Source organism: Vidua chalybeata, chromosome 2, assembly GCF_026979565.1.
Source record: "Vidua chalybeata isolate OUT-0048 chromosome 2, bVidCha1 merged haplotype, whole genome shotgun sequence".
Lineage (NCBI taxonomy): Eukaryota > Metazoa > Chordata > Aves > Passeriformes > Viduidae > Vidua > Vidua chalybeata.
Window position 1 is genome coordinate 85,841,225 of NC_071531.1, and position 13,985 is coordinate 85,855,209.

A 13,985-nucleotide genomic window follows, 5' to 3' on the forward strand; every position below is an offset into this window, starting at 1 on the left:
GTAAGTATGAATTATTTTGTAGTGAGAAAGTATTACTAATTTAGGTAGGTTTTAGTGAGAAAATGTTAATAATTTAGGTAGGTTTTTATTACATTTCAGTATTACCTTTGTGTTTCATATTCGGTATTGTTTAAAAAAATTATGTATTTTTTCTAATTATACTGCACTAACAGTCCTAGGTGAGATGTGCAGTTGTTTCCGTCACAAAATGGTATAGAAAAAATGTTCTGAGAAAAATCTTTCATGGTCAGAAAACAAGATTTAAACAAGAAGTGCATTCATAAAATATCTAAATGTTCACCAGCTAGAAAACTAATCTATCTGGTACCTTAGAAAAGTACTTTACATTTTATAATGCCATTTTTTTTTTCCTTTCCTTAACTCCCATTTTTAGGTACGAGCAAAATTCACAGTTGATGATCACAGTCATTACCTTTTTACACCATGTATTCTTACTCAGTGGGTTCTTGGTTTATTCAGATACAATTTAGAAGGTGGTAAGTCACTTACTTGGTTTTCATTCATAAAGTAGTTCTAAAATGGTCTAGATTATTATTGATATCGGTCTTTCTGTTGGCTCCACACTGATCTTTTTAAACTGTGAACTGTCTGTAACTCAATAGAGGGAAAAATGTCTGACAGTTCATTCCATGACATAAGAATAAACAATTAAAAAAAAAATAAAATGATGTTTTTAAATACGTGTGGGAGCTATTTATGGTTTAAGGGAAGTTATTATTTGGGACTGCATTCTTACTATGGGAATTTGAACTGTGCCCCCTACTCTTCATTCCTTTGTTCTGTGTTTTTTTGGGTTTTGTGTTGAGGTTTTTTTGAGCATATATGTTGTTTTCTGGATTCCCAGAGCCTTGCCTCTCATGCTTGTCCTACTGTACCTGGTTGTATAAACCTGGTTTATACACATACTTCATAGGCTGCTTTCTAATCTTATTTTTGCCTCTGAAATTGGTATTATTACTACATCATGAGCAATGACTTATTATGTTTTAGCTCTTACATTCATTAGAATGTTGCATAGAGGGCTGCTTAAAGAGGATAAAAGGGATAAGAATGCTGTGCTCCCTTTCCACTTATGTTCTGGGATCGTGAGATTGCAGCTTGAATGGGGTCAGAAAAGCTGCACTGATAATCAATGAATGGGTAATCTCAGCTGATCTAAGGACTTCTTAGTTGTATCTAATGTTGACATGTGCATGTGCTTTTCCAGGGATGAACAGCAAGGCTTGTTATTTACTCACCTTCCTTTTTACTTTTGTGAGGAGTATTTAGGATTTGGAGTCTCTATTGGCATTTTCAAATACAGACTGTTTTGGGTATTTTTTATTATTTTAGTATTTGTTATCAGTCTTTCTCTTCCCATTTAAAAATGTCTTCTGGATTTTCTTGGTTTCATTGCCTGGAAAACTGACTTTTAATTTTAACTTTGTGTGCAACACCTTGCTCATTTTTGTTAGAAGCTGACACTTGTTTTAATAGAGAGAACTTGCTTTAATAGAATATATTTCATTTTATCTTGTAATGATCCGAAAAGAAATTATTAAAAAGCATTTCATAATATTTCCTTTTTCTCTTATTTCTTCCTTACCGATGCTCTCCTGATGGTATGTAATTTCTCTTGCTCATTTTCAATTTAATATTTTAAAGTGGAAGTTTAAAAATCTATTACAAATATCTAAAATTAATTCTCTATTAAATTTTGTAGGTTCATTGATACAAACTGCAGACTTTGTATTGGAAATTCTTGCTTATGAAGCACGCCGCTTGTTCCGTGACCGAATTGTTGGCACGAAAGAACTTCAAGTATTTGATAACATTTTGACCAATGTGTTTCAAGGTGATTGGGGCTCAGATGTTCTGGACAATATGGCAGGTAAGCCATTTGAAGCACACCACACAAATCTGAAGTATTTTTTTAGGAAATGCCTAGTCAAGTTAGATAGCATATGAGTTGAACACCTGAAGTTTTAAAAGTTTCCTTTTTTTTTCACAGATACCTTTTATGTAACTTGGGGAGCTTGTCAAGAGGCATTCATCACACCAGGCCAGGCACTACCACCACATGGGAGGCCACTTGGCAGACTAAACTCAACAGACCTGAAAGATGTTATTCAAAAAGTGAGGTGCAATTAAAGAATATGCACAGCAAGGGTTCACAGGAAGGATTCTAGACAGTTTTGCCTAAGAGTAACATGCAAGCAACCAGGTTTATGTTGGGGGCTGCTTCCTGTTCAAAGAATCTCCTTTTGCATTTGGTCAAGGGAAGACTTGTGATGTTATGTGACAGGCAGTAGGAAGTATCATGTAGCAAGGCTATGTTGATGAAAGGACATCAGTTGCATTTGCTGCTGATTTACAACAGTCTGATGAACCAACATTGAGAAACATTTATGTGCATATATATTTGTGTATTATTTGAGTACCTCAGTGTTTTATTAAATGATTTCCTTTGAGATTGCAATATGGTAACATAATTTTTGTTTGAAGAAATGATGGAGATTTGTCATGCTTTCAAGCAGTAAAGTAAAAAAAGTGAGCTTGATGAGAAAATGCAAACATTTTAACTCCTCTAGGCTATCTGATTTTTAGGATGAGAGTTTTGAGATTGTCACCCTTATTCATAGTGTTAGACAGACTGCTCTTGCAGATGGGAATCTACTCCCTCCCCTTAACTGCCAGCTTGTGTCCAATACACTATATGGGAAATTATGAAATTCAATAGCCTCAGTAAGCTGAGAGTGTGTTGATTTTGTTGTTGTTTTTTTTTTTTTCTGACTGCACAGTTACATTGGGCTTCAAAGATGAGGTTTTAATGAGTATAACAAGGTCATAATTTAATCATAGGATCTGTTGTCGTGTGTCTTTCACTAGGAACTTCCATAATCTGCAATTATGCAGCAATTAGGTGCCTAAAACACTCTCCTGAGTTATTAATTAATCTGTAGTCAGAGGCACAGCTCAGACTTAGTTCTGGTCCATTATTCAATTTTAATTAGTTCAGTGGAAGATTCCTATTTCAATATATCAAAGCCTTCCAAGGTGTTCTGGTGCTGAGAGTAGTGTGATATGTTCATTATTGTTATATATTTATTGCTCATAAAGGGTATGTGAGGTTTCTAAATTCTGTGACAATTTTTTTTTTTTCTGAATGAAGTCCAGTGTGGTCTCTCAAGCTTTTAAGCCCTTTTTTTCTAAATGTTTAAATGTTGGATGTTTGCATATCTCACTGCTTATATTTATTATTAGTGATCTCTTTTTTTTTTTTTTTTTAATAGGGTATAATTCATTATGGACGGGACAATAAAGAGATAGATATTTTACTGTTCCATGAATTCCTCAGTTATATGTCTAAAGTGGACAGAGTGCTGAGTTTTCCTGGAGGATCACTTCTTCTGGCAGGACAGAGTGGTGTAGGTCGTCGGACAGTTACCTCTTTAGTCAGTCATATGCATGGAGCTGTTCTGGTTACTCCCAAAATTTCCAGAGGTTATCAGCTGAAGCAGTTCAAATCTGATCTTAAATATGTAAGTCACTCAGTTTGTTCCATTTTGTAACGCTGTAGGTGCATGTTAAATAAAAAATAAAGAATGTGGGAATTTTGAAGGACACAAAAGGTTGTGCAGTAAGAAAAACGACAGTCTAAATGAAACAAGTAATTTTTTAGAAGTTCTCACTCTAGATGTGTGTACTGTTCTTTACAGTAAATAATTAAAACTCCACTTTTTGGAATACCAGAGGTCTTTTTGATTGTTGTAGAACTTATAAAGTATATGTGAATATTTATGTGAAAGGCTTTTTCATTTATGTATTTCCATGTTGGTATATACTTTTATTTTCTATCTCTACTATGATCTGCCAGTTAATAGTAGTTGAATCAAATAAAATTTTAGTGATTGATGAAAGTGTACATATTATTTAAACCAGATGCAAGCCTTGAATCAGCAGTTTCTCATTACCTTCAGCTATGCTAAAGAAAATTCTAGGTCTTTGCCTACACAAAAGAATGATACAATTCTATCATTGAGTCATATACATAAATATGCTCTATGAAAGAGTCTGTTTTAATTATTTTTTCATTACTAAGCTGTATATCTAGGTAAAATGTTCTTTGTATTTGATATCTCTTTTAACTGAATCACCTGGAAATCTTTTGTAAATATATATTAGCATAGATGCTGTGGAGAAAATATGTATGTAATATCTAGTCAAGGAAAGATTATGATCCTTGTCAGTCCCTTCCAACTCAGAATATTGCATGATTATCATTCTCTCCTGAACTGAGATTTAGATGTCTTCCCTGCTTCTAGGTGATGGAGCTTGCAGGCATTGAAGCACAGCAGGTGGTGTTGCTGCTTGAAGACTATCAATTTATTCATTCCTCTTTCCTGGAGATGGTCAACAGTTTACTGGCCTCAGGTGAGTCAAGTCCAAAGAGAATATGGTTCTATTTTACCACACAGACTTAGCTCAACAAGGCAGAATTAGATGATGTTTTCTAACTTTATGTCTCTATCAGAAGGTTTAGTTAGCTTTCTATGCTGTTTTAATTAGAGTACTTGTAAGAACCTGACTCAAGGTTCACTTAATTGTTTGGCAAATTAAAGAATTTACCGTATAGTACAGGTGCATTCAGTTCCTCTAATTCATTTCAAAGGAGTTCTTGATAACAGTGTAATAGCAAAATGAAAATGCATTCTACTCCACCACTTCCCTTTTATAATAAAACTAAAAATTGAGAGGTTTCCAAGGCTTTACTAGATTGTACAGACTGAATTCTGTAATTAAATTGTCACTGGAAAAGCTCACTTTTCTGAAGGTAGTGAGATGATAAACAACAATAACAAATAACAAAAGTGACTTTATTTTACTGTCCAGCTTTGTTCCTGGATCAGAGAAAGGATCATTGAAGGACTGAGTCAAAGTTGCTAAATGATTTTTATGGAACTGCAGTAGTTCAAGAGCTGATTAATAAGAGCACCAGATTTTCTTATCTCTCAGGTGCTACCTCAGATCTACTTACAGTATCAGATTTTCATCATCCATTGTTAAAACTTCATGTTTCTGTGTCCTGGTGTATGACAGTTTGGTTTGATTTGTTTTGTATGCAGTAGAGGGTCTTTGGGTAGATTTGAAAGAGCTTTTTTCAAATACATTTCAGCCATGTAAACAAAGTAGAATGTTAAATAGAATCACTGTAATTTGTTTTTTTGTTTTCATGATATCATGAAAACAATTATTAAGTACATGGGATAATAGTCAAGAAAGTATAGAGGTGAAAATGATGAAATTTGAATTCTTTATACAGAGGATTCAAGGGAGGCCTTCAAATAAATTTAAAGAATTATAGTGTATTTTATCTGACTCAAATTCATTCTTGAAATAGGAGAAGTTCCTGGGCTGTATAAAATAGAAGAATTAGAACCATTGCTATCTCCTCTGAAGGATCAAGCTTCGCAAGATGGATTTACAGGACCAATATTCAACTATTTCACATGCCGTATGTCAACAAGAGTTATAAGTTATAATTACATATGAAGTTTAAAAAGTGGTATAATAATAGACAATTTCTAACATGGTCTTTTTATTGTGTGCAGTTTTAACTTGTAATTAGTTGCTAAATAGCAGGCAGGAGTAATATTTGTGAGATTTGAGGGCACAGAATCCTCAGCTGAAAATTTATTTTTCTGTCTGAAATTTTGTATTGATGAGTGTTACACAAATATTACAAAATTTGCTGTTGGAAGTAATTAGAAGGAAGAAGGCTTTTGTTCCCATTATTTTCTGGTTTGTATAGCTTTTATATATATCTAGTAACAGAGATTTCTTCTATTTGTCAGTTATGCCAAGAAATCACTTTGGATTCTGAGTAATTATAAGCAAGTTTACAGATAGGTTTCTTAATTATTTGTGTTTCTTCCTTGGCCCAATAAAAAAATTAAATAGTTTAGAAATAAATCAAAGAATATGACGGGAAGAATACAGTCATAGCAGCCAGACATGGAACTGCTTCTGTTTGGTTCTGTTGGTCTACATGAATTAGAATGGGAATTAGTGTTTTCTACTTAAATACTGTCAGCTCTTCAGAATTAAAAAAATGCACTGTAATTTACATAATGAGAGTTCATGGTACTTAATAAGGTTCTACTTATAAGCATTGCTGTCCTAGTGTGATCGGATGTTATAGGCTCTTTTTTGTTCAGAAATTACCTTGTGATAAGTATTTGAAAGAAAGTAGATGATATTGTATTTGCAATAAATCTACTGTCATGTAGTCAGATTGTTATGTACTAAAAATTGCTACATTTTCTTAGGGATCCAACAAAATCTGCATGTTGTCTTGATCATGGATTCTACCAATGTAAATTTCACAATAAACTGTGAAAGTAATCCAGCGCTGTATAAGAAATGTCAGGTTTTATGGATGGAAACCTGGTCAGAAGACAGTATGAAAAAGGTAAGTTGCATTAATTAGGACTTTCTTAAATTAGTATCTCTAAATATAACTGAGCTTTGGTGAATAAGGTCAAAATATTTAAGGTTGTGAAGGAATAATTATCACTGTACTTATTTAATTCCTTTGTACACTTTTACAAAGATGGAAAATTCTGCAGAACAGTGAATTATTATTAGCATTGTTATTTTACCAGTAACATGTTTTGTTCTCTCTATGGGCTGACTTGAACAACATGCTGACTGCTATGACTCTGATTAAACACATCATTTAAGAACAAAATACAGACTACAAGCAAAATGTTAAAGCCAATTGATTTTGTTTGTGTGGTGAGGTTTTGGTATTGGGCTAGCCTGCAGGGGTTACTTCAGTGAGAGGCTGCCAGAAGCTTCTCCCATGTCAGGTGGAGTTAGTGCCAACTGACTTCAAGAAGGATGTGCTGCTGGCCAAGGCTGAGCCCAACAGCAGTGGTGACAGTGCCTCTGGGATCACATTGAACAAGTGGCAAGAAGTTACCCTACAGGAGCAACAGCAGCCAGAGAGAGAGGATGTGAGAAAACATGAGAGAAACATCCCTGTAGACCCCAGAGTCGGTGCAAGAAGGAGGGGCAGGAGGTGCTCCAGGTGCCAGAGCAGATATTCCCCTGCAGCCCATGGTGAGGCAGCTGTGCCCCTGCAGCCCATGGAACTCCACAGTGGAGCAGAGATCCACCTGCAGCCCATGGAGAGCCCCATGCTGAAGCAGGTAGAAGCACCTGAAGGAGTCTGTGGCCCCGTGGGAATCCCATGCACATATGTGCATGTGATTGTCACACAGAGCAGCACAAACAGAACTCCTAAGCACTAACATAAACAGCACCAGCACAGCGTTGCCATCATCCTGTTCCCATCTCTGAGTGATCTCAATGAAGATCAATTATTGGGTAATAAGTACATGGGCAGAATGTGGATTAAGACTGTCTTATTTCCTCTTGAATTATATATACTTTTAAAGCTTCTACATTTGTGCTTTTGTTAGGTCCTCTGTGAATTAGTTGCTCCTTCTTACAGCCAGGAAAATATCTTCCACTTGAGAGAACAAGAAGTTATCAGTAACATGGAAAGGCAGAATTTATCTTTCTAATGCTAATAGTATTCTGTACATTCCTTATTCTAAGTGTATCGTTTTCAGTCTTTTCAAAAGAGAAACTAGATTGAAGGTTTGTGGGATTTTTTTTTTCATTTTAACTCAAACTGTCATTGTTCATAATTTTCATGCAAAAAATCGTGTGTTTTTTTAGATACCTGAAATGCTTCTGTGTGATTCAGATGAACAAGAAAAGAGTGCAAAAACACATAAAGAAGTTAAGAAAAAACATTCAGGTAATATTTAGGTAGACCTACTAGTTATTATTATTGTTATTAAACATTTGATCCCGTGTTGGGCATAGATAATAACATAGATAGTTTGAGTATGTGTTTACTAGCATATTCATAGACTTTGGTGTTGTTCAGATGGCAGGCATTTTGCACAAGGGAGCATTAGTCTGGAACATATATCCTGGCTGATCATATGCAGTCTCTCTGTCACAAGCAGTCACTGTATATATTCAATTGTATTCAACAGCTGATTTAGCTGTGTCTTGTTTTGGTCAGTGTCTTCCTTCTATCTCTGTGGATATTATTTCAGAATCTGAACATTTGATGTTTTGAGAATTTTTCAGTTTATATATTTCATTATTCTTTTTGTAGATTTTAATTTTACTTTATTAATTTCAAAATCTACTTTGTTGTAAGTAATGCCCCTTTTTCAGAATAATTAGTTTTTATCATAATGCTTCAAATATAGTCATGTTGAAAAGAGTGTTTCAAACATAATCTAAGAGACCAGTGTCAGCACTCACTTGCAGAATACTACTTTTAGCCACTTTCTATAAAATTAGCACTTAGAGGTCATGGAACTAACAGAATATAAGATGGTAAGTGGATCACTTGGAGTTTCTTGGTTTATATTGCTTTTTAATAGACCAATCAGAATAATGGGCAAAAATAGTATTTGATGTTCACATTACCATCTCTCTTTATCCTAGATCATCATAATTAATCTAGGCCACAGTACTTACTAGAGGCATTCATTTATATATAGATATGATTTAGCTTTTTTTTTTTTTTTTTTGGTAGGGTAATGCAGTTTATTTTACAGTATCTTTGGGCTTTTTTTGAGAAACTGTTCAAAAAACTGAATGGCAAGAAAACCTTTTCGTTTGCCCGTCATCAGAGATACGGGAGAAGACAAAAAGACATGGGCTTTATTTCTAAAACAGTCCCAAGTATTTTAAATTCAGTTTTTGTAGAAGTAGTTTCTTATACCATTAGCCTCCAGTGGTCTGCAATTAATTTTGCTCGCTTTTCCAAACATCAAACAATTTCAGTGTAATTCCTTCTGAGAAATAGGCATTTCAAATGTATTTACATGTTGTTTCCCTGAGAGTACTTTAAAAAAGTATAGTCTTTGTGCTATTTTGAATACTCTTAATTCATATCTCGAAAAGCAAGCATATTGTGTTGCTTTTTCTTAGTTATTTTAATGTAAGATAAAATTCATTATAATTTTATCTGTATAACAAATGATGTACAGGTCATTCTGATTTTCTGAAGTCATTTTTGGCAATCCATGAATCATGTAAAATATACGGAGCAACGCCTAGCAGGTATATGACATTCCTTCATGTATACAGTACCATCAATAGCAGTAAAAGAAGAGAGCTAATAAAAAGGCAGAACCACTTGCAGGTATGTGCTTAAAACACTTAATATATGGCTTTTCAATACATTCTTGCATTAGGAAATGTCTCCTGTATTAATGAGCTGTAGCTGCTAGCATGTTATGTCATGTGTCCTCTATTGGCAAATGCTCATGCTGTGGTTTCTGGAGAGAACTAATATCAATCTTAATGCCCTTCTATGTTCAAGTGCCCGAAAGAGTGAAAAGTGGTTTTCTTGTTTTTGTTAATACTTTTCGTCAAGAATGTGTCAGACTGGGCATGTTTTCTTGTTAAATGCTCTGTAAAATAAAGGTAATAATTTACTGGAAAATTAGAGATGTTTATCCTAAATCAAAATATCTTCCAGATAATTTTTTTTCAAATATGTGTTGAAATATTGGTATTATATAATTAGCATTAAGTAAACAATGCAGAAAATGTGAATAAATAAAATAGTCAATTTTGAGCATAACTGAAACTTTATTTTATATCTATGTTTTTTAGAGTACAAATATGTAGAAATCAGATTATCTATTTCATTCTGTTCAATTTTTATGGGTTTGCTTTTAGGGGAGATATAGTTACATTAAGTTAATATCAGTTAACTAAAATGCTATTGAATTACTGGGAAAAAGATTATGTGCTAGTTGTTGTTTCATTAAAAGTTTATTATTTTGAGATTTTTTTTTATCTTCTGGCTGTATTAATAGATCTTACAGCAACACAGCTAGAAATACCAGATCTAATTTTTACGTTAAATAATATCAAGAAAATATGAAAATTAATTTAAAAAAGTTTAGTCTACATTATTCTTTGTTTGTCCATAATATTTGTAGCAAATGTTCATTTAATTCACTTAAAATTTGTTCCTAAATATCTGCTTCTTATAAACCTTTATAGGCAGGTGTTTCAAAGCTGAATGAAGCTAAAGCCCTGGTAGATGAATTGAACAAGAAAGCTGGAGAGCAAAGCATTTTACTCAAAACGAAGCAGGATGAAGCTGATGCTGCTCTTCAGGAAATTACAGTATCTATGCAGGTGGTGTATACAATCACATCAAAAGTGGGGGGAAAAAAAGAAAAAGAAGCTGTTTTTCTATCTTTGGTAACTGCTATGTTTTATGTTCTTTTCAACTGTTACAAAGCCTGATGCATTTACAAGAATTTGCCTAAGGGAATTCATGAGCCCAGAGGCTTGAATAAAGTTCCAACAGGACAGATGATTATGTAATTTAAATCAGATTAGAACTGATTGGGTAGGAAGAGATCAGTGCAAGTTTTGTACCTGAGTAGTGTTCACTATTGTAGTTTAGTCTGTCTGAAAGTTTTCCTAGAACTTTGTAAATCCAAACTGATGGGTTTTATGTTTATCCCAGATAGGAAATTTCAGTGAAATACTTACAAGTAGCACTATTTTAAGTAACAAGTACCAGGAATTAAATTTGTGAACTATTAGAAAATATGTATTTCATGAGGTCTGGTTCTCAGAAGTTAACCTCAGAGAAGGTTAGATAATATCTCTATATTCGTCACTCTTTGAATTTTTATTTTTCAGCTCAGAGGCAGACTTTTTTCCAAAATTCTGTAATTTTCTTTAGTAGTGTTTTCTCAGTCAAGTACAATAATTGTGTAGAGAATAGGTCTCTACATTGATACTTTCTGGAATTATAAATGTAGGATAAGCTGTAATGAGTCTGCTTTCACGGCACTCTTGGGTTTTTTTTTTTTTTACTGGTTTCCTTGTTACATGGTCAGTCTGAAGTTTGCTGTCAAAGACATTCTCTTTATGCAGTAGAAAAAATGCCTGATCTTTCAAACCATTTGTTTCACAATGCTTTAAAGGTGCATTACTTCCATTCTTTGTAAGTCTCTTCCTGTAGGCAATTTTTAGTACTTTTAGGCTCTATCTGTCTGTAGTACTTGGATTTGAATAATGATATTTGGCTTGGTTTCAGTTTTAAATCTGCATCTGCTGTTGTCTGGTAGAGTTACAGGTATGTGGGTAGCACATACTACACTGTAGGAGAAAGTCAAAGGATAGGCCAAAAGCAATGATGGCCCCACTGACATCAGAAAAATTACAGCAGAAGTCTGATTATTTAGATTAGCATAAAGTATAGGTGCCCTCTAACATTTTAATCTCACTTCAAATGATCTAGCTTATATAACAAGAGAGAGCTCTAATGCATACAGACTCTTTTAATCTCCTTTCAGAGAAAAGCTTATGACCTACAACTGAATGTTAAGGTTTTCTTATTCAGAGCAATCATTCAGTACATGTTCATTTGCATGAAATGTCTAATCTAGTTTTATGTAGCTAATGTTTTATGGATTTGAATGTAAGCTTCAATAACATACTGATCTGTAGCTTGGGTTAAGTGCTCAGAGGATTATTATTATTTTAAGATTTTCTCTGCTTTTATGCATCTGTTACCTTCTGCTATACCTTCAACTCAGCTTGACAATTGCTGGCGACGATAATGCGTTATATACTGGAAAAACACAAACTCTGGGCTTCATTGTCTTTATCTTTTAGGTGATCTGAGCCTAGAGTATTAGTATTTTATGTTATACTTTTATCCTCAATGAATAAAATACTTTTAAGGTCCTTTCTACTGTAGTTTTATGTACTGGATATTAATTGTTGTACTGAAGTGTTTAGGATTCCTGGAGATGGCTAATAGTTACTGTCCTGCCTGTAGATGCTGGTAGGTACAAGTCCAGAAAAAAAAAGCGTAAACCCAAACAATTTACAATATACGTATACGACATAAGACAGTTATCCTTACCATGATTAGGAATTCTAGGCTAATAACCTGTAGTTCCAATACTGCTGCTTTTATGAACATGATAGAAAAAGAGTGTTTTAATGGGGTTGTGAAAGAAATTGAAATAGAAATGGGATCAGGACAAAGACAATGACAGGAAAATAGTACTTTCAAATGTAGTAAGAATGTTACAGAGGCTGTCACCCTTATGCTTTTAGAGGAAGGCTGACATAGGAATGGAAAATCAGAAGGAAGGGGAAAAAAGTCATGAGCCCCACAGATAGAGGTACAGATCTGGTCTGTGGTAAAGAAAGGGAAAGACACACAGTAAAAACAAATTTTGCTTATTCCATATAGTTTATTTACTTAACCAGCCTTCCTAATATCAAATAGACTCAGCTATTTTATTGTAATTGGTATTGTGCAAATTATTGTAATGAAGACTTAAAGAAATAAGAGACCTAAAGGAATAAAATCTGTGTAAATCTGGAAACTAAAGGAATTATTTTTTTTACAGAGTGCTAGTGAGCAAAAAGCAGAAATGGAAAAAATAAAACACCGAATAGCAGAAGAAGCTGCAGAAATAGAACGAAGAAAAAGAAAAATTGAAGATGAACTGAAAGAGGTTCAGGTAAGAGCTGATAAGGAAAAGTAATATTTTGCAGTCTGATTTTATCTGAGTTATGTCCTGCTGTGCAAAATGGTTTTGCAGAATTCATCCCTGCAATTCTTAAATTCTACTCTAAATTATTTTGATATTAAAACTTTTATGCATTAGAAAACAGTATTCCATGTGGCAAATAGAGATTGTCGTTCTGGCATTTGTGTTCTGTTAGATAGTAATTACAGAAAGAGTTTTCACACCAAATCTGCCTTCACCTGCTGTTTCTATGCTGCCATGCTGTTCAGCTGAGTTCTGCTGATTTTATGTAATATTTTTCAATTACTCATATTTTATATAAACCAACTACATTACTTTGCTTTGATCAAGCTGGTAATATACGGCTTGGTACTATCAGCTGAACGGAAGCAGTTTAGTGGGAGATAATTTGCAGTTATTACTAAGTACTGAAAAGTGTATATCCTAATGATGCTACAGCAAATTGTGTGTTCAAGAGATTTTACAGCTGTTAAGCATCAGTTTTTTTGGGAGGTATGTGTGTTCAGTCATTGCTTTTAGTCTGTATTAGTCATACCATGAATTTTAAAATTATACTAAAGACTAAGAGAACAGTACCAAAACTTAATTTTTTTCCTTTTAAATATCATAGGTACTAAGGAATTATATCCTTGTATTGAAAGTGACTTAGAACTACAGGATTAGACCCATTCTGTGGTCTTTTATAAATATGAAGGAAGTGCAAGGTGTGCACAGTCTTTAATGATAATCTGTAACTTTGTTTCCTGACCATTTTGTTGCTTTGTTGATAAGGGTGAAGGATTTGTTTAGCTACTGGAAAGAGAAAGCTCTTGTGGCCTGTACTTCTATGGATGTCTACAAAGAGATCCCCAGTTATGCCTATAAATAGTAGTTAGCATCATTATTAAAAGATACCTGTATCACAATGTCAGGATTATATTATACTGTTTTATATGGAAATATACTTATTATCACTTAGTAAATACATGGCAATTTTTTAGTAACTTGTAAACATGAATCTACATCAATGTTAGTTTCTTAGGTAATAAAGTATTTAAAAAGAACAAGAAATTGTGTGAAAACTGGAATGGGAAATGTTCAGTTTCTCGTATCCTCATCTCTCTTTTTAACGTGTTTTCATGTTTTAAGCCATTGGTTAGTGAAGCTAAATTAGCTGTTGGAAATATAAAGCCAGAGGCTTTGTTAGAAATCCGGTCACTACGGATGCCCCCTGACATAATCAGAGACATTCTAGAGGGAGTTCTACGGCTGATGGGGATTTTTGATACATCATGGGTGAGCATGAAGAGGTGAGAATTTTGTTTAACCTTTAAAATTAAACATTAATTTACGATATTAACTACT

General features: G+C 33.8%; 1 protein-coding gene across 1 annotated transcript in view; it reads left to right on the forward strand.

Annotated features, from left to right (window-relative positions):
• DYNC2H1 (dynein cytoplasmic 2 heavy chain 1) overlaps positions 1–13,985 on the forward strand; it is a 146,901-nt gene that overhangs the window by 36,023 nt on the left and 96,893 nt on the right. Inside the window, exons 46-57 of the mRNA XM_053968680.1 lie at positions 395–497; positions 1,724–1,891; positions 2,012–2,136; positions 3,294–3,542; positions 4,326–4,434; positions 5,402–5,515; positions 6,330–6,472; positions 7,750–7,831; positions 9,087–9,241; positions 10,114–10,251; positions 12,498–12,611; positions 13,770–13,930. Of these exons, the coding sequence (XP_053824655.1) occupies positions 395–497; positions 1,724–1,891; positions 2,012–2,136; positions 3,294–3,542; positions 4,326–4,434; positions 5,402–5,515; positions 6,330–6,472; positions 7,750–7,831; positions 9,087–9,241; positions 10,114–10,251; positions 12,498–12,611; positions 13,770–13,930 (1,661 nt within the window). The remainder of the gene's footprint in view (positions 1–394; positions 498–1,723; positions 1,892–2,011; positions 2,137–3,293; positions 3,543–4,325; positions 4,435–5,401; positions 5,516–6,329; positions 6,473–7,749; positions 7,832–9,086; positions 9,242–10,113; positions 10,252–12,497; positions 12,612–13,769; positions 13,931–13,985) is intronic.